At 45.7% G+C, this 22,993-nt stretch overlaps 1 protein-coding gene across 4 annotated transcripts in view; it reads right to left on the reverse strand.

The window, feature by feature from the left end:
• LOC148521486 (uncharacterized) overlaps positions 1-19,295 on the reverse strand; it is an 89,154-nt gene extending 69,859 nt beyond the window's left edge. For all 4 annotated transcript variants that reach the window (XM_088475184.1, XM_088475183.1, XM_088475181.1 and 1 more), the window contains exons 1-2: positions 18,814-19,295; positions 174-254 (exon numbers count right to left, since the gene is read on the reverse strand). In XM_088475184.1, the coding sequence (XP_088331310.1) occupies positions 174-240 (67 nt within the window). In that variant the 5' untranslated portion in view covers positions 241-254; positions 18,814-19,295. The remainder of the gene's footprint in view (positions 1-173; positions 255-18,813) is intronic.
• Between the last annotated feature and the right edge of the window lie 3,698 nt (positions 19,296-22,993).

A 22,993-nucleotide genomic window follows, 5' to 3' on the forward strand; every position in this document is an offset into this window, starting at 1 on the left:
TTCGCAAAGAAAACAGCAACTTGCACCTCGCAATTCCCACCTAATTGGATTGACCCCATGGAGAGAGAGATAATAATATATTTATTTAAAAGAGAGGAATGCTGTAAAGTATTTGGTGGAAGTTACAAATATTTACAGAAAAAAAACTTTTAATATGATTAATGGCTTCTTACTTAGCCCCATGTCCTCTTCTGCAGAATCTTCAAACTCTGTATCCTTTTCTTGCACTGTATCGGCCATGTTGTCTTCACAACCTAAAGGGAAACATAGGCCATTATTAGCACTCCTCTCTCATATGTTCATAATGAAGCATAGATATAAAACTACAAACTATAGGGCAAGTAAAAATTCGAAAATTCTAACAGTATGATCTTATAAAACTATAATTGACTGTTAGATCCTTATAAAGTCTATTACGCAGATATAACTTCCTAATAACCCCAGATTGCAAATAGAACTACAAGTCCCATATCTTAATGGGCTGTTTCAATAAAGATTCCTCCCAAGGGTAGTATTTAATGTATGATGATCAGACTGTCCCATGATTATGTTGCTCATCCACCAATATGGAAGTCAAAGAAAAGGTACCAGAACCAACTTTTATGTGTAAACCATCAAGCTGTGCCAACTGGTAAGTATGGCAAGACTGTCTATTAAGGCAAAAATCTTCTGATCGCTATTAGTGCTGCTGGTATAAAAAAGCAAGTCTCTAAAATTGGATATTGGGCCTGATTCACAAATTTACGCTACAACTGCTATCTCGTATGGATCAGATTAGCGAAAATATGCTGACTTCCAGGCTTACCCGATCATAGAGACGCCCACTGCTGCCTTCTCATATCTGTCCGACGACGTACATCTGTCTAAACATCGGTAACATTGACGCAGATCGGGCAGCGACGCAGCTTCTGAGTGAAATCTGACCTGTCTCATACACTGCACTATGCCTGACACGATGAGAGCATACATGCTGCGAAGGGGATTACAATAGCTAATTTATGCACGCCATACACTGAGTTTTGGGGCATGTTTCAGCATACTACTACAAACCCATAAGCAGAATACTTGGTGCTAGTGTCTCAGTTCCTGCGGCCATTCTGCGCGACCATAGGGTTACTTAGATGGTCCATTATTGAAGGATCTGTGACCACTGCTGCGTGCTTGCACGAATTTTCTTGCATCTGCAAAGCCATCGGTGGCCATCTCAATACGTTTCCAGTCGGCTGCATACATTTGCATATTATCGTACAGCAGCTGCGATTAGCGTACAGATCTGAATCAGACCTAAGGTCAGGAGGGATTTCTTGTTTATGTAGATGCAAAAAACAAACTAAATCCATTTCAGGCAACAATTGTTGTTCTAACATAGTGTCTGCATAAATATTATGCTTGTGAATCCAGTATTTATACACAAGCTGCTATGTGAAGGTATATTATAGTTCAATGTCCGCGAAGTTGACGCCACCTCTTGACCTCGTCTTTTGCAACATAACCATGCTAATTTGGGGGTTTTATCATTCCAAAGTAAAGAACGGTAAGACTGAAAAATACTAGCCTCATTACATTTCAAGAGTATGATATATCATTCCTGAAGAGGGTATAGAATTTTGGGGAAAACTATTTTTATAAGATCTGCTCTGGCTACAAAAGAGAGAGGGAGGCAGCGTCAAGATCGCAGATACTCAAACAACACATAATAAAGTGTTTTACATTAAGTGCGTACACATAATAAATGTTAAAAGGGAGGTAGATTCCCAAATACTTTAAATAACGTTTAGCCCAACAAAGACCCAAGTCACACGCCCAGGGAGGTTGTACCACAGAGCCCAAGGAAAGAGCAGCAGATTTTTTAATATTGAAATTAAAGCCTGAAATTTTACCGTAACAGCCAATTTTACCCAAAAGGAGAATTAAACTATCATCTGGTCTGGCCAGGTATAAAAGCAAATCGTCAACAAAACAGTTAGCTTATCTTCCAATTGTCCTATCCGAATGCCTTCAAAAAGCTGTCAGTTGGTCAGCCAGATATTTTTAAGCTCAGCCCAACACTTATAATAGGCTCTGGGTGTGCACCCCTGAGTGAAGAGGGGCGTGCACGGTACACTCTACACCAATTGCAACGGACTTACCAGGCAGCTGCCTACGCCATTATTTTTTGTAAATACGGCACCAGCACCAAATTTGAAACAAACATGATAACAAAGCCTATGGCACTCTGCAAATATCCTTGCTATCCTCTGCTCGTCTACTAGCTACAAACAACAAAAATAGGTAATGTTGTAATCACCAAAAAGACTCCTGGTGCCTTGGATAAAATGTTGCGATATATTATATTATTATGCAAAATATGGCTAAGATGGTCTATAGTTTATATGCAGCAAGTGAAAGGAAGTTCATGCCAGCACTTCCAAAGAATTGTAAAAGAATAAAAGACAATGGGGTCTATTTACTAAGCTGTGTTAGGAGATAAAGTGAACGGTGATAAGGTGCCAGCCAATCAGTTCCTAACTGCCATTTTTCAAAGACAGCCTGTAACATGGCAGTTAGGAGCTGATTGGCTGGTACCTTATCACCATTCATTTTATCTCCTAGCACAGCTTAGTAAATAGACCCCAATGAAATCACTGCATCACGAGCAGGGCCATCATACCTATGTATCTGTCTGTTATTTCCCAGTTTAGTTCAATTAATGTTTACAATTGTAAAGCGCAACGGAATATGCTGCGCTATATAAGAAACTGTTAATAAATAATAAATAAATCACGTAAACTAAACCAATTCAAGGTCTCCTGCCTGCCATGGGAAACAAGGAGGCTGCTTTAACAAGTACACCCAAGCCTCCTTGTTCTCATGATGAGCAGCAAACCTTGAAGTGGTTTAGTTTAGTTTAGTGTACTTAGCACAGTGATCCATTGTCTTTTATGCTCTGTGCATGTGTCAGCGCCATATTTTCAGGAGTGAGGTGACTCACGGAAATCTGCACATGGGACACCTCATGTCTTAAAACATCCCTTGGCCTAACATTATACTGTACAGCACATTAGCCCCCAATGGGATATCTATTGCTAAACAATATGCAGATATGCTTTGATCTAGTTTAATCAGATAAGAAATGAAAACTAATTTTTTTCTGGAAGTGTTGCATGTATTAGCGGAGTATAGCAATGTGCGCCTTGGCATGTAACCTGTTTGCGGAGCGAGCTGGGAAGGACATCGGTGTCCGTAACTTGGTAGATGGTTTGATGTAAATACAGGTTAAGTCTCCCATATCCAAAATGCTTGGGACCAGGTGTATTTTGGATATCGGAATATTCTGTATTTTGGAATATTTGCATACCATATTGAAATGTCTTAGGAATAGGACCCAAATCTAAACACAGAATGCATTTATGGTTCATATACACCTTATACACACAGCCTGAAGGTAATTTTATACAATATTTTCAATACTTTTGTGGCTCAAACTAAGTTTGTGTACATACATGAAATTTATTTATGTTTCATATACACCTTATACACACAGAATATAGGTAATGTTATACTTTATCTTTAATAATTTTGTGCCTTAAACAAAGTCTGTGTACATTGAACCATCAAAAATCAAAGGTTTCACTATCTCAGTCAAGATAAAAATATTCCGTATTTCGGAATATTCCGTAATTCTGAATATTTCTATATGGGAAACTCAACCTGTATATGAATAAAGCCACAGACAATACACTGGACCCTGGGAGTACAGGATGTTAAGTTAGTTGTGCAACAGAGGTACTGGTGGCGCCTAGTCCACACCTGGTACAGCTTAACCAGGTTTCAGGTTTATTTAACCAGGTAGACCAAAAAGGTGGCATGCAGACACAGGGATGAATAGGTACAATAACAGTGCTCTAGCAGCCTGGAATGTAAGGCTACAGCTTGGCATTGTAGTGCGCTAGGCGGCAGGATGGTGTATGCCCCAGTGGTTAGTGGTATGGCTAGAAATTTCAGAGGGCACGTCCAGTCTCCTGGAAGCTGAGAAGGAAGCACAAGCAGTAGCGGATGTCAGCGGTCAGGCCTCCTGGCTTTTTACCTTTTTTGTTACATTACAACCTGTAATCTATTTATTTTTCTAATCTGAATTGTATGTGATGGATTCGCACAAAATAGTCTAATTTGGTGAAGTGAAATTAGAAAAATATATATAAAAAAGTAGTGTTCCCTCTAGCTCCGGCGGGAGGCAGGGCGCCGGAGCTAGAGAGGACATGCCCGCGCACGCGGCGAAGGCGCGCGACCGAGAAGGGGGCGTGGTCATCGGAAAAGGGGGCATGTCTATAAGACGCGTCCCCTTTTCGTCACTCTTGGGGGCGTGCCTGGCACTTACGGACACGCCGGGCAGCCCCCAAGCCCTGCAGACAGGGAGAATAGATGCCGGGCGCATGCGCCTGGCGTCTATTCTCCGGCGGTGACCGAGTCACCGCATGTTTCTCCACCCGCGGGACACTGCGTCCCGCGGGTGAGAACGGCTCCCGCAGGCTGTGAGGGCAGGGCGCTTTTTGCCCTCCTCCTGGAGGGCAGGTTGCTTTTTGCCCTCCAGAAGGAGGGCAGGGCGCCGCGCCCCGCTAAAACAGCCTAGCGGGAACGCTAAAAAAGAATCTTTATAAATAAAAATCTGAAAATTGGCATGTGCATATGTAATCGCCCCCTTTGCTATGAAGCCCCTCAAAAGTTCTGGTGCAACCAATTATCTTCAGAAGTCACGTAATTAGTGAAATGAAGTCCACCTGTGTGACATCTAATGGTGCATACACACGGTCAGATTTGTCAGATCTGTCAGATGAACGATTTGAACGATTTTACCAAAGATTTGAACGATTTTTGACTGCATTAACATGAATGGAATCGTCCAAGTCTGACTGCAAACACATCAGATGTCAGATATCGTTATCTGACCATCGGGAAAGCGCATCGTTCATCTGACAGATCTGACAGATATGTCAGATTTTCCGTCAGATATGAACGATTGAACGATTTTTTAAATCGTTATCGTTCAGATCTGAAGAAAAATCTGACCGTGTGTATGCTCCATTAGTGTTACGTGATCTGGCAGTATAAACACACCTTTTCTGAAAGGCCCCAGAGGCTGCAACACCACTAAGCAAGAGGCATCACACCATGAAGACCAAGGAGCTCTCCAAACAAGTCAGCGACAAAGTTGTTGAGAAGTACAATTCTGTGTTGGGTTATAAAAAAATATCCAAATCTTTGATGACCCCCCGGAGCACCATCAAATCCATCATCATCAAATGGAAAGAATACGGTACCACAACAAACCTGCCAAGAGAGGGCCGCCCACCAAAACTCACAGACCAGGCAAGGAGGGCATTAATCAGAGAGGCAGCACAAAGACCAAAGGTAATCCTGAAGGAGCTGCAGAGTTCCACAGCAGAGACTGGTGTATCTGTGCATGTGACCACAATAAGCCGTACACTCCATAGAGCTGGGTTTTATGGAAGAGTGGCCAGGAAAAAGTCATTACTTAAATAAGAAGACACGATTTGAGTTTGCCAAAAAGGTATGTGGGCGACTCCCCAAATGTATGGAGGAAGGTGCTCTGGTCAGATGAGACTAAAATTACATATTACGGCCACCAAGGAAAACACTATGTCTGGCGCAAACTCAACACATCCCATCACCCCAAGAACACCATCCCCACAGTGAAACATGGTGGAGGCAGCATCATGCTGTGGGGGATGTTTTTCAGCACCAGGGACTGGGAAACTGATTAGAGTCGAGGGAAAGACGGATGGTGCTAAATACAGGGATATTATTGAGCAAAACCTGGTTCAGTCTGCCTGCGATTTGAGACTGGGACGGAGGTTCACCTTCCAGCAGCACAATGACCAGAAGCATACTGCTAAAGCAACACTCGAGTGGTTTCAGGGGAAACATTTAAATGTTTTGGAATGGCCTAGTCAAAGCCCAGATCTCAATCCAATTGAGAATCTGTGGTCAGACTTGAAGTTTGCTGTTCACAAGTGGAAACCATCCAACATGAAGGAGCTGGAGCAGTTTTGCCTTGAGGAATGGGCAAATTTCCCAGGGGCAAGATGTGGCAAGCTCATAGAGACTTATCCAAAGCGACTTGCAGCTGTAATTGCCACAAAAGGCGGCTCGACAAAATACTGACTTTAGTGGGGTGAATAGTTATGCACGCTGTAGTTTTCTGTTATGTTGTCCTAAATGTTGTTTGATTCACAATATAAAAAAAAAACACAACTTCACAGTTGTAGGCATGTTCTGTGAATGAAATGATGCACACCTTCAAACAATCCATTTTAATTCCAGGTTGTGAGGCAATAAAACATGAAAAATGCAAAGAGGGGTGAACACTTTGGCAAAGCACTGTATATGAGGCAGGGCAGAGAGCTCCTCATTAAACAGTATGTATCAGTGGCAGATTTTACCTAGGGGCTGCTAGGCCGCAGCTCCCCCAGTAAAATCCTCAACTTCAGTGAGTCAGTGCAGTCCGTGACTGCACTGGCTACACTGTGACTGGAGGCGGCTTCCTATTGGATGCGCCACCTGCCAGTCACGCACAAGACAGAGCCCCAGGGGGAGGTGTCTCCTCCCCCTGGGACTGCCGCTCCGGGCTGCCATAAGCAGAGAGTGGCTTCCAGTGGAAGCCGCTGCTCTGCCTTTCGGGCAGCCCTACAGGGCTTCTCGTGGCTGCTACCAATGCAGCCCCGAAAAGATGTTCTAGTGTTATGAGCATGCTCAGCGCCACCGCCGCTTATGGGCATGTCCTGGTGCCTGACATTCACTGTCCACACTGCTCCATTTTGTAAGTTGTTACTCACCTCTCTATAGTCAGTGCATCAAATAACTGCTTGTACAAGAGGGGGAGGAATCAGGTAGTTTTGCTTTATCAATTTGATTATAAGATTATAAATTGGAAATTGTGACTATACAACCTGCCAGACTATATGCATAGCTTTCAGCAGCACAGAACAGAGGTATCTCACACAGACTCATGGGGTACTTAAGAGAAAGAGCTAATTAAATATTAAAATATTCATCCTTCCTAGCACTTAATAAAGACTGAAGAAGACGCTGCTGCTGTAGTTAAAATCTTCTGTTGGCTGCACTCATCCATTCCTTTAATGGTTCTAGGAGTACATCCTTTGCTAAGCAGGAAGGCCAGGGATTTCCCTTGTACCCCTGATGGCCAATCCAACACTGGTGCTGAGTAATATGGTGGTTCTATAGAAAGGTCCTTATCTATATATTTATCCGCTAATGTCTGTCCTTTCTCCAACATGCAATCGCTGTGGGAGCCAGAGCGCGTACCATCCCTCCAATAGCTCCCACTGCTAGGGAAGTGGGACAGACCCTAGCAAGAGAGGAGAACCCGACGAGAGGTAAGTATGCCACCACGGGAGGGGACAGGATGGATATGGGGGATGGACAGGAGGGATGAAGCGAAGGACAGAGCAGGGGCTGGAGCAGTACAGAGCAGCGGATGGTGAGGAGCGATGTGAGACACAGTGGAATGTCCTGCAATGGTATCTGCTAAATCCAACAAATGGAGCTGTGGCACAGGGGTAGAGGTAGAGTAGTTGGGGGGAGGGGGGCTGGATGGGGCGGTCCATGGAGACCTAGGTCCCTTCATTAGTTATCAATAGTAATGTTTACCGGAATATCTAATTAGGTGCTATATATCTTAGCACCTGTTTTCATAAATGCCTCACAAAGAACATATCACAATTTATGAAATATTCATGTAGATTTTTTTTTTTTTTCTGAATAAAGATGGAATGCAACAAATTGTTTGATGAATTACAACACCTGTACAACCAGAAAGATAGAATGTTATGGATGTAAAGCTAGTCAGAAACCACTTGAAATCTGCCTGAAAGCAAACTATATGGATTCACTTATATAGTTACACTGGGGGACAATCAGATGTTTGCTTTTATTTTACAAACAGTGCAAGAAAAATGTTTTCTAGAATCCAACTAATTGCTTTAAGCTTTGTCATTATTCTAGAATTCTGAAAGTAATGGGATGCAGTTTAAATCCCAGCTGTAGGGATGCCAGCGCTGAGAATGCCGTTGCCGGAATCCCGACATCAGTCAGAATCCTGGCGCCAACATCCCGACCGGCGCTATCCTGATGGTAAGTATTGGGCTTAGGCACTAGGGGGATGGTTAGGATGCAGGGTGGGGGGAGGTTAGATTTAGGCAGTGGGGAGGGAGGTTTAGGATGCGGGGTGGGGGGTAGGTTAGGTTTAGGCTATGAGGAGGGAGGTTAGGTTTAGGGGTAGGGTTAGGATACCTACGAACAGGTGTCTGTATCCTAACCCTGACGGGATGGTGGCGTCGAGATTCTGACCACCGGGATCCTGAGTGCCAGCATCCCGTACCCAACCAGTCAGTATTACCTTTTACCTTCGCACCAATTTTCATAAGTCTCCCACTTTCAATAAAATAGAACTAGCAATTCAAAACGTATACATTACACTTTTCAAATAAATAAAAACATTGTTAAAAAATTGCTTCCTTTAATTGATACTGCTTGTTTCAGCCTCTGAACTAATTCCTGTAACAATACAAGTCTACAGCCATGGCCAATAGTTTTGAGACTGACACAAGTCTTGGTTTTCCCAAAGTCTGCTGCTTCAGTTTTTATGATGGCAATTTGCATATACTCCAGAATGTCATGAAGAGTGATCAGATGAATTGCAATTAATTGCAAAGTCCCTCTTTGCCATGACAATGAACTTAGGAGCTCATTCAGACCTGGTCGCAAGCGGCCGCTCGCTTGTAAGCGGCCGCTCGCTTGTAAGCGGCCGATGTTTAGTGACCGCGCATGCATACGCTTCGTTTTGCGCGTGCGCAAACTACTCAGAGCAATCGAAATCCGCTCGCTAAGGAAAGACAGCCCAGTGTAATGAGTGACAGAAGAGCCCGTTTGTGGGTGGTAACAGGGGCAGGACACTAATAACGGGGGAGTGGAGGTGCGAACGCAGGCGTGCCTGTGAGTTGCAATGCCGTTTCTAAGGCGTGCATAATTAACAAACAGCGTCATAGTACATGTCACCAGCCTTTTTTTACACTGAAATCATCACAGTGCTTGCGGTAAGGTAAGGCAACCACAAGCGCTGCGACCTCTTACGATGGTCCTTGATGTACCAATGTTTTAATACACTTTTGTGGAGATGACGTTCGCTAGTGGGCGTCTCTACATACGCTAATGGCCGTCTGCATACACAAAGTGATCGCTCGCAAATACAAAGTGGGCGAGTTTAAGCCTTTCTGAGCGGCTCTGAATCAGGTCCTTAATCCCAAAAACAACATTTCCACTGCATTTCAGCCCTGTCACAAAAGGACCAGCTGACCTCATGTCAGTGATTCTCTCGTTAACACAGGTGAGAACGTTGACTAGGACAAGGCTGGAGATCACTCCGTCATGCTGATTGAGTTAGAATAACAGACTGGAAGCTTTAAAAGGATGGTGGAGCTTGAAATCATTGGTCTTCCATAGTTACCTGCAAGGAAACACGTGCAGTCATCATTGCTTTGCACAAAAAGGGCTTCACAGGCAAGGGATATTGCTGCTAGTAAGATTCCACCTAAATCAACCATTTATCGGATCATCAAGAACTTCAAGGAGAGAGGTTCAATAGTCGTGAAGAAGGCTTCAGGGCGCCATAGAACGTCCAGCAAGCACCAAGACCATCTCCTAAAGTTGATTCAGTTGCGGGATCGGGACACCACCAGTGCAGAGCTTGCTCAGGAATGGTAGCAGGCAGGTGTGAGTGCATCTTCACGCAAAGTGAGACGAAGACTTTTGGAAGATAGCCTGGTGTCAAGAAGGGCAGCAAAGAAGCCACTTCTCTCCAGGAATAACATCAGGGACAGACTGATATTCTGCAAAAGGTACAGGGATTGGACTGCTGAGGACTGGGGTAAAGTTATTTTCTCTGATGAATCCTCTTTCAGATTGTTTGGGGCATCTGGAAAAACGCTTGTCCAGAGAAGGAAAGGTGAGCACTACCATCAGTCCTGTGTCATACCATTAAAGCATCCTGAGACCATTCATGTGTGGGGTTGCTTCTCATCCACGGAAGTGGGCTCACTCACAATTTTGCCTAAGAACACAGCCATGAATACAGAATGATACCAAAACATCCTCCAAGAGCAACTTCTCCCAACCATCCAAGAAGAGTTTGGTGACAAATAAGGCCTTTTTCAGCATGATGGAGCACCTTGCCATAAGGCAAAAGTGATAACTAAGTGGCTCGAGGAACAAAACATTGAAATTTTGGGTCCACGTCCAGGAAACTCCCCAGACCTTAATCCTATTGAGAACTTGTGGTCAATCCTCAAGAGGTGGGTGGACAAACAAAAACCCACAAATTCTGACAAACTCCAAGCATTGATTAGGCAAGAATGGGAGGCCATCAGTCAATATGTGGCCCAGAATTTGATTGCCAGCATGCCAGGGAGAATTGCAGAGGTCTTGAAAAAGAAGGGTCAACACTGAAAATATTGACTCTTTGCATAAACTTAATGTAATTGTCAATAAAAGCCTTTGACACTTATGAAATTCTTGTAATTTTACTTCAGTATACGATAGTAACATCTGACAAAAAGTTCTAAAAACACTGAAGCAGCAAACTTTGTGAAAACCAATACTTGTGTCATTCTCAAAAATTTTGGCCATGGCTGTACATCCGCTGTTATAGTCTATTGGTGCATACTCCCGGTCAGATCTGTCAGATGAACATTTTGAACGATTTTACCAAAGATTTGAACGATTTTTGACTGCATTAAAAATAATGGAATCGTCCAAGTCTGACTGCAAAACACATCAGATGTCAGATATCGTTATCTGACCATCAGGAACGCGCATCGTTCATCGTCCATCATTCAGGCATGTCAGATATGTCAGATTTTCCTTCAGATATGAACGATTGATAGATTTTTTAAATCGTTATCGTTCAGATCTGAAGAAAAATCTGACCGTGTGTATGCACCATATCTCAAATTAAACACAGTATTAAATGTATCAGTATCTGGGACAGAAGCTCAAATGCATTTCTTAAGGCCCCCTATACATCAGCAAATGATTGCAGCAATCGTGCAATGTGCAATCAAATGTGTATAAAAATCTTTCCCTTTTCAATCGATTGCAGATTGCAGAATTGCCACAATTGATTGAAAAAGGGAAAGATTTTTATACACAATCGATTGCAAATTGCACGATTGCTGTAATCAATTGCTGATGTATGGTGGCCTTAACTGTGTACTTCTATCTGTAAACCAGTCATTCTTCACCAATCAAATCAAAAAGTTTCTAGGACATTTAATCTGACTTCCCACCACAATAAGTCGTTCATCTCATTAAATAACAAAATCCATTCACACTTCTATGGAAAATGACACTACAGTTTAGTAGAATTAATTAGGTTTCCATCAAAGATCTTAGAAACCAGCACTAATTAATCATTCAGTGCTGCTGACAGGTCCTGTGTGTCTAATCAGTATAATATTAATTGCTGTGTATCTGCAGTGCCTGTTTCTGACAAGCTTTTCAATTGTGCTGCAATTCATATTGGATAGATTTTTAACTTTGTATTTTGTAAAAGTGGAATCAGATCCAGCGGTTCAAATCAGCGGAACAGCGGAAGCCCGGCAGGGGTGAAAATCCCGAAGCTACAAAAGGTAAGTATTAGCTAATCTTTTTTTTACCCCCTAACCTTCCTTTAGGGGTGCCTAAACCTAACCCCCCCTTCCCCGCAGCCTAAACCTAAGTCTCCCGGGGGAGGGGGGGTGCCTAACCTCCCTTTCCCCTAGCCTAACCCTAATCTCCCTCCCCCCCTCGGCTGGCTGCTCCCGGCTTACCTTCGATCGGTTCTAGGGATCACCAGTGGTGTTTCTAGTGGGTGCGGGCCACACTAAGTGACACCAGCCAAGGGGGTGACACCAAAATAGCAGTACAGCGCTGCTATTTTGGTGTCACCCCCTTGGATGGGGTCACCCAGCGTGGGCTGCACCCCCTAGTGACACCATTGATGTCATCGAGCGGCTAGTAGCGGTGATGGATGATGCGCGCATCATCAATTCTACACACCCCTGTGTCCAGAGAGGCTGAGGGCTGCCCTGCAGCTCCTGGAGCGCGGGCAAGCCCCCAGCATGACGAGTACAGGGGCATGACACTCTTTCATACCCCCAAAGCAGCACAAATCAGGGTGCATGGCCTCATGAGCACAAGGTGCCTTCGACGCACACAAGGTGCCTCACTGGGTGTCTCTTTATTGTTTGCTTTTATACACAATTGAGTCACATTATTATGACCACCAATTACATTTGACGCTGGCAGTGCGTAGCTCATGAAGTACGTCACATGCAGTGCGCTGGCTTGGCGGGTATATAAGGTGAGCGATAGGCCGTCTGTACACATATCACTCATTGCGGTCATGGGTAAAAGGGGCGATTTATCAGAAATGTAAAAAGGGATAAGTATTAGCTTTTGGGCCAAGGGTGGCAGTATTTCTGAAACAGCGCAGTTTGTGAACTGTTCGCGTGCTGCTGTAGTGAAGTTGTATCATGACAAATAGCACTATTGCGAATAACCGATGTGGAAATTGCGGACCACCACGTGTGTCACGCTTACCACTGAGGGGTTGAAAGCAGAGGTCCCAGGTTGGGGAAGAAATCGGAGGCGAGGGGCCTGAATGTATGATCTCCTCATCAACAGAGTTTGGATGTTAACGAGACCCTATCAATGGTGTGGAGTCTAACTTACTAGGTAATGTTCACCAGTGACCCCTACCAATCGGGATATGGGTTTTAGATGCAACCAGCAGGCAGGTCGCGGTCCTTTGATCTGGTATCAGTGCTCGAAGTGTGCCGGTATGCAACTGTATGACATACCGGCACTTCAAGCACTCAACATTTTATTTATTTTTTGTCTGGCCTGCAGAGCTGAAAGCGGAGGCTTGGCTTGAGTCTAACTCAAGCACGATCAGGAGCCCTGCTGTGCTGCTTCCCTCTGTCTCCCACTACCCTGACAGCCTGTCAGTGACAGGACAGATCCTCATACTACCACCGCTGGTCGGATCATCATCATTGATGATCCACAGACCGGTTGGTCCTTCACTGTAGCTGTTAATGTAATCAGTCCAGTCTAACACCTCTGTAGGGAGCTGAGATGGCTCCTGCTGGTGACTGATCCTAAACTACAGCAAGCGGCGAAGGACGATTTCTGCTGGGCCGGCCAGCCGGCTTGAAAGTGCCCAAGTCTTTCCGTACTGGGCAGGGGTATCACCAAAGTGATCCACGGTCCGCGGCCCAGTAACTGCTGTATCGATCTCTAAGGAAATCTCCGCAGGAGGGGCGGAGGCAAGACTCGTTAAGTCAGCAGCCACTCTCTTCGCACAAGCACAGCACAGTCCCTTCCAGCCGGGTGCTGAGTTATGCGACCGCTCGTTTGAGTCCCCTGCATGTCTCCGGCTACTGAGCAAGACTCTTGCTGCGAGAGTTGCAGGGAACTTCAGTGTACACATGTCAGTGTGACCCAGGGGTACCGATATGAAGTGGCCTATGCTGCATGTATCTCTCGCCGGCTGCACAGAGCCACCATATTTGCAGCATCACCCACTGCCGCTGGCCGTTTACCTCTGCACGTCTGCCTCTGTCTGTCACCCTGTGCCTCTCCCCATCACCCTCTGCCACTGGCCGTTAACCTCTGCACGTCACCCTCTGCCTCTGTCTGTCACCATCTGTTCATCACCCTCTGCCGGTCTGCCTCTGCCCATAAACCTCTGCTCTTTACCATGTGTCTCTCTCATCACCCTCTGCCTCTGGCCGCTACCCTCTGCCTATCATACTCTGTCTATTCCCATCACCCTCTGCCCGTCACCCTCTGCTTCTGGGCATCACAGTCTGCCTGTCATCCTCTGCCCATCACCCTCTGCCCATCGCTCTCTGCATCTGCCCATCACCCTCTGTCAGCAGAACAATTATTATTCCTGTGTAGTGTATACCCCACCACCCATGTGTCCCTCACCTCCTATGTGTATCCCACCACCCTTGTGTCCCTCACCTCCTATGTGTACCCCACCACCCCTGTGTCCCTCTTGTGATGCGTGGCCACACTCATATTAATACTGAGACATTGGTTTTACTTGCACCACTGCCACAACTTCTAAATTTTCCATACCCCCACTTCAAAATTCCACTTCGACCACTGTCTGGTATCCAAACTCTGTAGGAATAGACAAATACACAGACGGTGGCCCGAGGAATATGCCTTCCAGGAGGCACAGCTGCACCAGGAACTGGTACATGAGGTAGAGGTGTGTAGACGCGCTATTGCGCTGAAGAAGAACTCCTTGGTATTGAACACAGGCAGAGGTGAAATGACGCACTGTAGCTCCTAAAGGAGACGCTAAGCTGTACACAGGCTGAGGTGGTAGACGCCCGGTTGCTCCGGAAGGAGACGCTAAGTTGTACACAGGCTGAGGTGTGGTAACGCACTGTTGCACTGAAGATAGCACGGAGTTGGCACACTGGCAAAGATGAAAATACTGAGTGGCACACAGGCTGAGATGGAAATGACGCACTGTTGCACTGAAGATAGCACAGGGTTAGCACTCCGGCAGAGATGGTCAAACACACTAGAGAAGACACAGAGGTAATCTCAGGCGAGCCTGGAACGAGGACACAACTAGCATAAACTAGGAATGACAAACGTTGTTCAGGCAAATTCCTGGTGTACTGGGACTGGTTATATACTCAGGGGTAGCAGTTGATAGGAGTACAGCGTCAGCTGACCCAGACCATACTACCTACCATTGGTTGGAGATACTGTCATGTGAGAAGGACTGTCATGGCGGCGCCCATGACGGGAACCACAATACCCAAAACATAGGGCACCACATGTAAGTCCACTAGCGCCTAAGGAAGAATCCTCAGCGCTTCACCCGCCGCCGCACCTGACATCTGACCGTGCGAGATGTCAGGGGAAGCAGACGCAGAGGTGAGCACCGGCCGATCCTAGGCTGAACCCTGACAACGTGCCATTGATGTGAGATGTGAATGTCGGCTACGAAGATGCGTGAGGGCCGGCTGACACACTGCAGTGGAGCAGCTCACCGTCAAATTAACCTGGGGACCACCAGATGTGTGACTAAAACGATATTTCAACTAATCCTGCTGCATATGGGGCTCGAAGCAAACAGATGCTCACTGCACCTATGCTAACGAAGGCGCAATGGCAGAAAAAGGCTTCAATTTTCATGCCTGTATCGGAATTGGACCTCCGCTGATCAGCGAAGGGTTGCCTTCTCCAATGGGTCACGCTTTTTGCTTCATCGAACGGGTGGACGTTGGCGTGTCAGGCGAGAAACATCGGAGAACAAACACCCTGCAACCATTGCTGGAAGAACAGAAGCTGGTGGTGGCAGCGCTATGGTCAGGGGAACGTTTTCATGGCATTCTCTGGGCCCACTCATCCATGTGGAAGGCACCCTCAACCAATTTGGTTATGAATCCATCCTTGCAGAGCACGTACACCCATACATGCTGATTGTCTTCCCTGAGGCGGATGGGATCTTCCAGCAAGACAATGCAACATATCAACGGCTAGAAATGTCCGACAGTGGGTTGGACGAGCACGACAAAGACTTCCAAGTACTTCCCTGGTACCCTAATTTCGTAGACTTGAACCCAATTGAGTATCTGTGGGACTAACTCGATCGTTGTGTTCGCTCTATGGATACTCCACCACACACCCTCCAGCAGCTGTGGGATGCACTACAGTCAGCATGGCTCCAGATACCTGTGTACTACCAACACCTTATTGAGTCCCTACCGGACCGTCTAGCAGCTGTCCATGCTGCACACGGCGGTTACTCTGGCTATTAGCTGGTGATCATAATATTGTGTGACTCGACTGTGTATACTAGTGGCGCATAAACATTTTATCTAATAACAATTATATTCAGTACGAATGTATTGCTTTACAATTTTTGGGGGTATAAATAACACAAATGTACTACCAGGGAGTACCCAGGAGGAAATGAGAGAACCACTGAGATAGATGAATAATGTTCATGTTATTTAACACAAAAAAATAGTAATATTGTTATTCAATATAAAAATGAAACAGGGTTACCTAAATATTGCACTCAGATTGCAGCCCTGTGAGACTCGGACTCCTCTATTTGTAATATATAAAAACCTTGGTTTAAAAAATACAAAAACAAAAGGAAGCTAAAAATAAGTGGTGAATTTTGTCAAAGCTGCAAGAGGGCATGTACAAAACAATCATCTAGACTTGTCTAAATGTTGGCAACCTCGGCCTTGCCTTTCGAATGTGGCATTATACATGCCATCTAACCTGCTAATCCATGAAGTAAGCATTTATCCATCTTCAACATATAGCAATAGTGCTGATTTACAAAATCACCCATCACCACAAATTATTCAAATCTACTGACACTTACAGGAAATGCACACACTAACCAGTTCACGCATGTGAAGTGGTACTAAAGCCCAGGTTTGGACTTTCAGTTCCATTTCTTAGGGGAAAAAAATAAATATAAAAAATATTTTGTTGGCTTTGTCAGTTCCACAAAGGCCCAAGAACTTTTATGTATCTCAAGGGAAAGTGCCCATCTAAATTTAAAAGAATTTGGTCCCTCTGGCAGGACTCTCGCTATGCCCTGGAGCGGGAGCCTTCCACCATCTTAGCTATAAAGGTGACAACCTGGTGTCCCCACTTGCCTTAAAGGTGCCCATACATGGTGTGATATGCACCTTTCAACGTGACGGCCGATCCGATGGCCAACATATCGGGCGGTCCAAATACATGGAGCAATCCGCTGCGCGACCACCCGATATGCCGACAGCCCCTCCCCCACCCACATAGCGCTGCATGGGATAGTACATCACATCCCCAGATCAAGTGAACATGCAGTAAGAGCTGGAGATGCGATGTACAACCCCACGGGAGCGCACACTGACCGATATCATGCCCACAAACAGTACGATATAGCAGCGATATCTTACCAATCCATCGGATCTGCTGCTATATCGCACCGTGTATGGGGGCCTTAACTCTCCTTTGTGTTGACTTGATATCTCATTAGCCAACTACACCCTTGCTTGCTTTTTGCCATTATCCTGTTTACTTCTAAAAGTAATGTGAACCAGTATAGTCCTTAATATCTGCTCTTTCTGTAATAGCTTGAAGTGCACTATGATATGGTTTTGTATTCGGTTTGTTTTCATTGTAATATTGAAAAATTTTCCAAAAAATTCACAATTTAAAAAAACAAAAAAAACCTATCAAATAATTCACCTTTTAATAAATAGAGCCCTGAAAATAAATAAGGCTTGTCTCAGTACAGTCATGGATATAAAATATCCCCCTCTAACAAATGGCTTTTTGGCTCCATACATACTTCCACCTGTGCCAGTGTTCCAGGCCCTCTGGCATCTTTTCAATGCCATCTGCTGTACTAGTCACATACGACATGCGTTTTTTGTAAATTTTTTAATACAGTTTATTACTGGTTACACAAATGACAACTCCTCCCTTTTCTACTGGTTCGCATTGGTCGAACATGCCTCGAGCTGGCCGCATGCGATATCGTCAGGTTTGATGTGCAGCAGATTAAACCTGACTATGTTGCATGTGATCGCGGGAACGCATATATCATGCATACACACTGCATGATATGCATAATATGTTGTTACAATTTGGTCAAATTATAACAACATCACCCCAGCATTACACTTGGCCCTGCAGTATAGTACCCATTTGCTACTAGGCCACAAGTTGATTAATTCTGGAATTCTTAAGAATAATTGATTAGAATTAGTCAATTGGGCAGCACAGATGGTGTAATGGTTAGCGTTACTGCCTCACAGCACTGAGGTCATGAGTTCGATTCCCACCATGGCCCTACCTGTGTGGAGTTTGTATATTATGCCTGTGCTTGCGTGGGTTTCCTCCGGGTGCTACGGTTTCCTCCCACACTCCAAAATATACTGGTATGATAATTGTCTCCCAACAAAAATTAACCCTAGTGTGTATGTGTGTGAGCATGTGGTAGGGAATATAGATTGTAAGCTCCACTGGAGCATGGACTGATGTGAATGGACAAATATGCTCTGTAAAGCGCTGCGGAATATGTGTGCGCTATATTAATAACTGGTAATAAATAAAATAAATAAATATGTGCTCCACAAAGCAGTCATTCAGTGAGCTCTGAAACGTTGGTGTAAAATATAAGCCTATGTCCGTCCTAGGATCGACTGCTGTGTGTGTGTATATATATATATATATATATATATATATAAAAATAAATAAACTTACCTCGTTCGGGCTGCCGTTCCGGCGTTGGGATTAGGAGAGGCGTTGGTATTTCAACGCCTATCTGAAGTCCCTTGTTGGGATTCTCCTGTCGGTATTGAGGCCGGCGGCCGCTACATCCCAATACGGATATATATATATATATATATATATATATATATATCGCCTGCCACTTTGCTGTGATTGATGTCATTACTTATCAGATAGACATATTCCTACATATATACAAAAACTGAAACAGATAATTATAGATTGTAAAAGTATGAAAACAGTAAGATGCATTCTGTGACTTAAAGTTGTGGAACTATAAGTCCCAGCACGCCCTGGCAGATGTTTGTTAGAAGGACCTGCTGGAATGTTTAGGAAGTGCCATCACAGCTGCAGAAACATACAAATATGAAATTGCAAGTGTCAGGAAATCCTCTAGTGACATGGCTGCATGCTACTTACTATGTTATGGCTCAGGTCGCGCACAGGCACCGGGGCTGAGTGGAATGATGGCAGCAATTAGAAGTTGTTGGGATGGAATAGAGTCCCCTCATAGAACTAGTAATTTTGTGTCCCTTGGTAACCATCGCACGCCGGATGTCCCGGCTGCCGTAGTTATGGTAACCTCAGTAGGCTGGAAGGCGCAGCGGCCGCCGGTTGGTCAGGATGCGTTGCGGTTGCCTAGCAACATTTTCGAAGTTGCAGTAGCGCCAGAATGTGATTGTTTAGCGCGTGCGGCGGAATGACTGGCATGGCGTGCTGTGTGTAACTATAGTATAGGGGTGTGTGTGACTGTAACTATAGTATAGAGGGGTGTGTGTGACTGGTATGCTGTGTGTGAGTGTAACTATAGTATAGAGGGGGGTGTGTGTGACTGTAACTATAGTATAGGGGTGTGTGTGAGTGTAACTATAGTATAGAGGGGTGTGTGTGACTGAGGAGTGTACGAGTACTATAGAGGCCGGGATGCATAGTGGATGTGTGACTGGCGTGGCGTGCTGTGTGTGAGTGTAAGTATAGTATAGAGGGGTGTACGAATACTATAGAGGCCGGGATGCATAGTGTATGTGTGACTGGGATTTGTACTAGAGTGGACTCATTATATATGTGTGGGGGTTTACTATCTTCTGTACTGTAGAGGGGAAGGGACAAATAGTGTATGTGACTGGGGGTGTGGACAGGGTGTACTATAGAGGAGACCGCATTGTGTATATGTGATTGGGGGAAATGGGAGGTACTATACTATAGGGATGCATATTGGACCTGATTCAGATCCGCATGCAAATGTAGATGTTTGCGCAGATTGAGTGATTGTTAGCTCTTGCGCATGCAGAAAAGCCGCACTGCACACACAGCGATTGTATTGCGATTACGCTCGCACGGGATTCATTCACAAAGTGAGTGACAGGTAGTCAGCATTTGGAGGAGGTAACGGGGGTGGCTAGAGAAACGTAGGTGTTTTAGGACCGCTTAAACTTCCCACTGTGTTTTTGTTCACAGCAGGAGAGCTCTCAACGTGTCTGTGACTACGGCATCTTAGACTAACTCAAACAGCTGGTGGTCGCCTGATCTGCGTTCAGTGTTTCTGGTTTTGTGCGTGAGCAGTAGATATGAAATGCTTTCAGTGGGCGTCGCTAAGCACTGGATGGCGAGTGAGTCATTAGCATATTTTCACAATTGCGATCTTGGCGATGGTATTTGCGTGTGGATCTGAATCAGGCCCAGTTTGTGTAACTAGGGAGTGTACTATACTACATAGGGGACACACCGTGTGTGTGACTGGGGAGTGTACTATTCAGGGTTGTATTAAGAGAGGAGGGGGTTCATGTGCATTCCCTGTCTGGGGCCCCATCCTCTCTCCCCAGAGGCTGCCAGCACACTGAAAGCAGGAGTAGACTTCGGGAAATAATCTATGCCCGGACTCTACTGTGCATTCACAATGGGGAAAATGGCTGCAGCAAAGAGGGATCTCTCTTCCAAAAAAATCTGCAAAAGGTAGTCTATAGGCATCTATAGACGAACGCCTGGGGCCAAGCTTGATAAAACCGGCAGCACAGCAGCCCCCATAGAAACCTAGGGGGGCTGCTGTTGGTGTTGGATATACTTTAAGAAATAGGCCTCTTAATGCGGCATCAAACCAATCTTCCTTTCTCTATACCAGTGGTTCTCAAACTCGGTCCTCAGGACCCCACACAGGTCACGTTTTCCAGGTCACCCAGCAGGTGCACAGGTGCAGTCATTACTCACTGACACATTTTAAGAGATCCAAAGGTGAAGCTAATTATTTCACTTGTGATTCTGTGAGGAAACCTGGAAAACATGCACTCTTTGGGGTCCTGAGGACCGAGTTTGAGAACCTATGCTCTATACTATCGCACCATCCCATATGCAAAGCCTCCAGCAACAATACCTCTGCATGAAGCCAAAACCTCATCTTAAAATACTCGCCCTCACATCTTACTAGATCTGCCTCTGAACTGAGCACCCTTGCTGCAATCCCAAACTCCACTTTGAAATTCCCTCCTCTTGTCACAACTCTGCCCTTTAATATCCCAATGTGGACATATCACATGTTGTGGGTAATCTGTTGTTGGTGCATTGGCTTCTGACAACAATTAGTGAATACAGGGGAGTAGCGTGGGTGGCTCCAGTGGAGCATGAGCTCCGGGGGCCAGAATGGACAGGGGGCACCATCCAGGTTGCTGGAATTCCTGGGGCGCTGCATAGTATGATGGCTGCCTGTTTTATAGCAGTTTGATTGCTCTATATTCTAGAAAAGTTATGGATCTGAGATCCATTTCTATATTTCATGCTCCCTCAAGCTGCCCAGATGGTTAGGTCTAGAATGAAGTGCTGCAATGGACCTCTGACATCACAACCATGTGACCCGCGACAAAAGGGGGAGGGGCAAGGTTCAAAATGGGGGCCAAAAGTGTCTCCTCGCCACGCTTTGGGCATGGTGGCTTGCTTCGCTCACCACAGGTTTATATTCCCCCTTTATGTCCACATGGATGGTAACACTGGTAGTGGATCGGCCTTGCCATAGCAGTCACATGGTTGTGACGTCAGAGGTCCTTTCTCCAACTTGGATCTAGCAACAATCCTGCCCAGATTGCCTCCCCTCCGGCCCTCCCTCCTCTGTGATCATCTTCTGTCACCTCCCCTTTCATATTAGATTGATTACATTCACTTCTGACCTCTTTAATTCCCTCCCCTCTCTACCCTGTGATCGGCTCTTTGCCCCTCCCCTCCTTTCTTATTGGTTTCTGTCACCACCCCTCTCCTTTCTTATTGGCTTCTGTCACTGGCCCTCTCCTATCGGCTCTTTGCCCCTCCCCATTTTTTGTTATTGGCTTCTGTCACCATCCCTCTCTGATGGCCCTTTCCTTTCCCCTCTCCTCTTTGATCCCCTCCCTCCTCATTCATTAATTTTGCTTCAACGGACTTAAAAGTGACACATCTGAGGAAAAGTCCTAAAATGTATCAAAACTTCACTTATGGTATAAGATTAAAAAAAGTTTCTACTTTGCTATTTAAAGTAATGAGGAGTTCCCAGGTATGACCACAAAGTGTTATTTGAAAGGTCTTTTAAAAAATATTAGGAGACCTGAAATAATAATGCTGGTAGACAGAACATAACATGGTTAGTAGTACTCACTTTAATATAGGTTCAATGTATATTTTGAAGTGGGAGCCAGTAGCAGAACTCCCAGAGACAATGGAGTCATTTGCCACCGGGTGCCAGCCCTGAAGGGGGCACTTGGCTCCATTGTCACCTGGCCATTCCGGGCACTGCTGAGGAGGAGCTCTGCTGATTGGCGCTCCACCTCCATGACCTGATGCTGGCGGAGTGCTCTATGGTCTCAGATGTCACGTAGCATGTGACCGCCGTGACCCGCCTGAGCACCCGACGCGCACGCAGGGGGGGTTTCTGAGTAAACAAACCCCCCTGCCCGCCGATCAGTAACAAACACATCGCTGGCGGCTCTCAGCTGCTTTATCAATGGAGGGAGCCGGGCGGAGCTCACTCATGAGCTCCGGCTCCCGCATGGGTGATGATGGGAGAGATATCATGACGTTTCTCCCATAGTGCCGAGCGGGAGGACAGACAGAGGAGCGGGCGCAGGAATGGGGATTCAGGTAAGTAATCTGTGTATGTTATATTTGTAAGGGGCACTGCATAGGGGGGACCCACTACTGGGGACACTACATAACGGGGCACTGCATAGGGGGGACCCACTACTGGGGACACTACATAACGGGGTACTGCATAGGTGGGGATCCACTACTGGGGGCACTGCATAGGTGGGACCCACTACTGGGGGCACTACATAACGGGGCACTGCATAGGGGGGACCAACTACTGGGGAATTACATAACGAGGCACTGCATAGGAAGGGCCATTACTGAGGGCACTGTATAAAGGGCACTGCATAGGGGGACCACTACAGGGGGCACTGCTGGAGGCACTGCATAGGGGGACCAATACTGGGGGCACTGCATAGGGGGACCATTACTGGGGGGCACTACAAAGACGGGCACTGCATAGGGGGACCTCTACTGGGGGCACTGTATACGGTGCACTATGGGGGGCACTGTATAGGAAGAAATGCATCTGGGGTGGTGGCAGCTGGGGATGGCA

The sequence above is a fragment of the Taudactylus pleione genome, unplaced genomic scaffold (genome assembly GCF_031769625.1).
Source record: "Taudactylus pleione unplaced genomic scaffold, aTauple2 ptg000162l, whole genome shotgun sequence".
Classification (NCBI taxonomy): domain Eukaryota; kingdom Metazoa; phylum Chordata; class Amphibia; order Anura; family Myobatrachidae; genus Taudactylus; species Taudactylus pleione.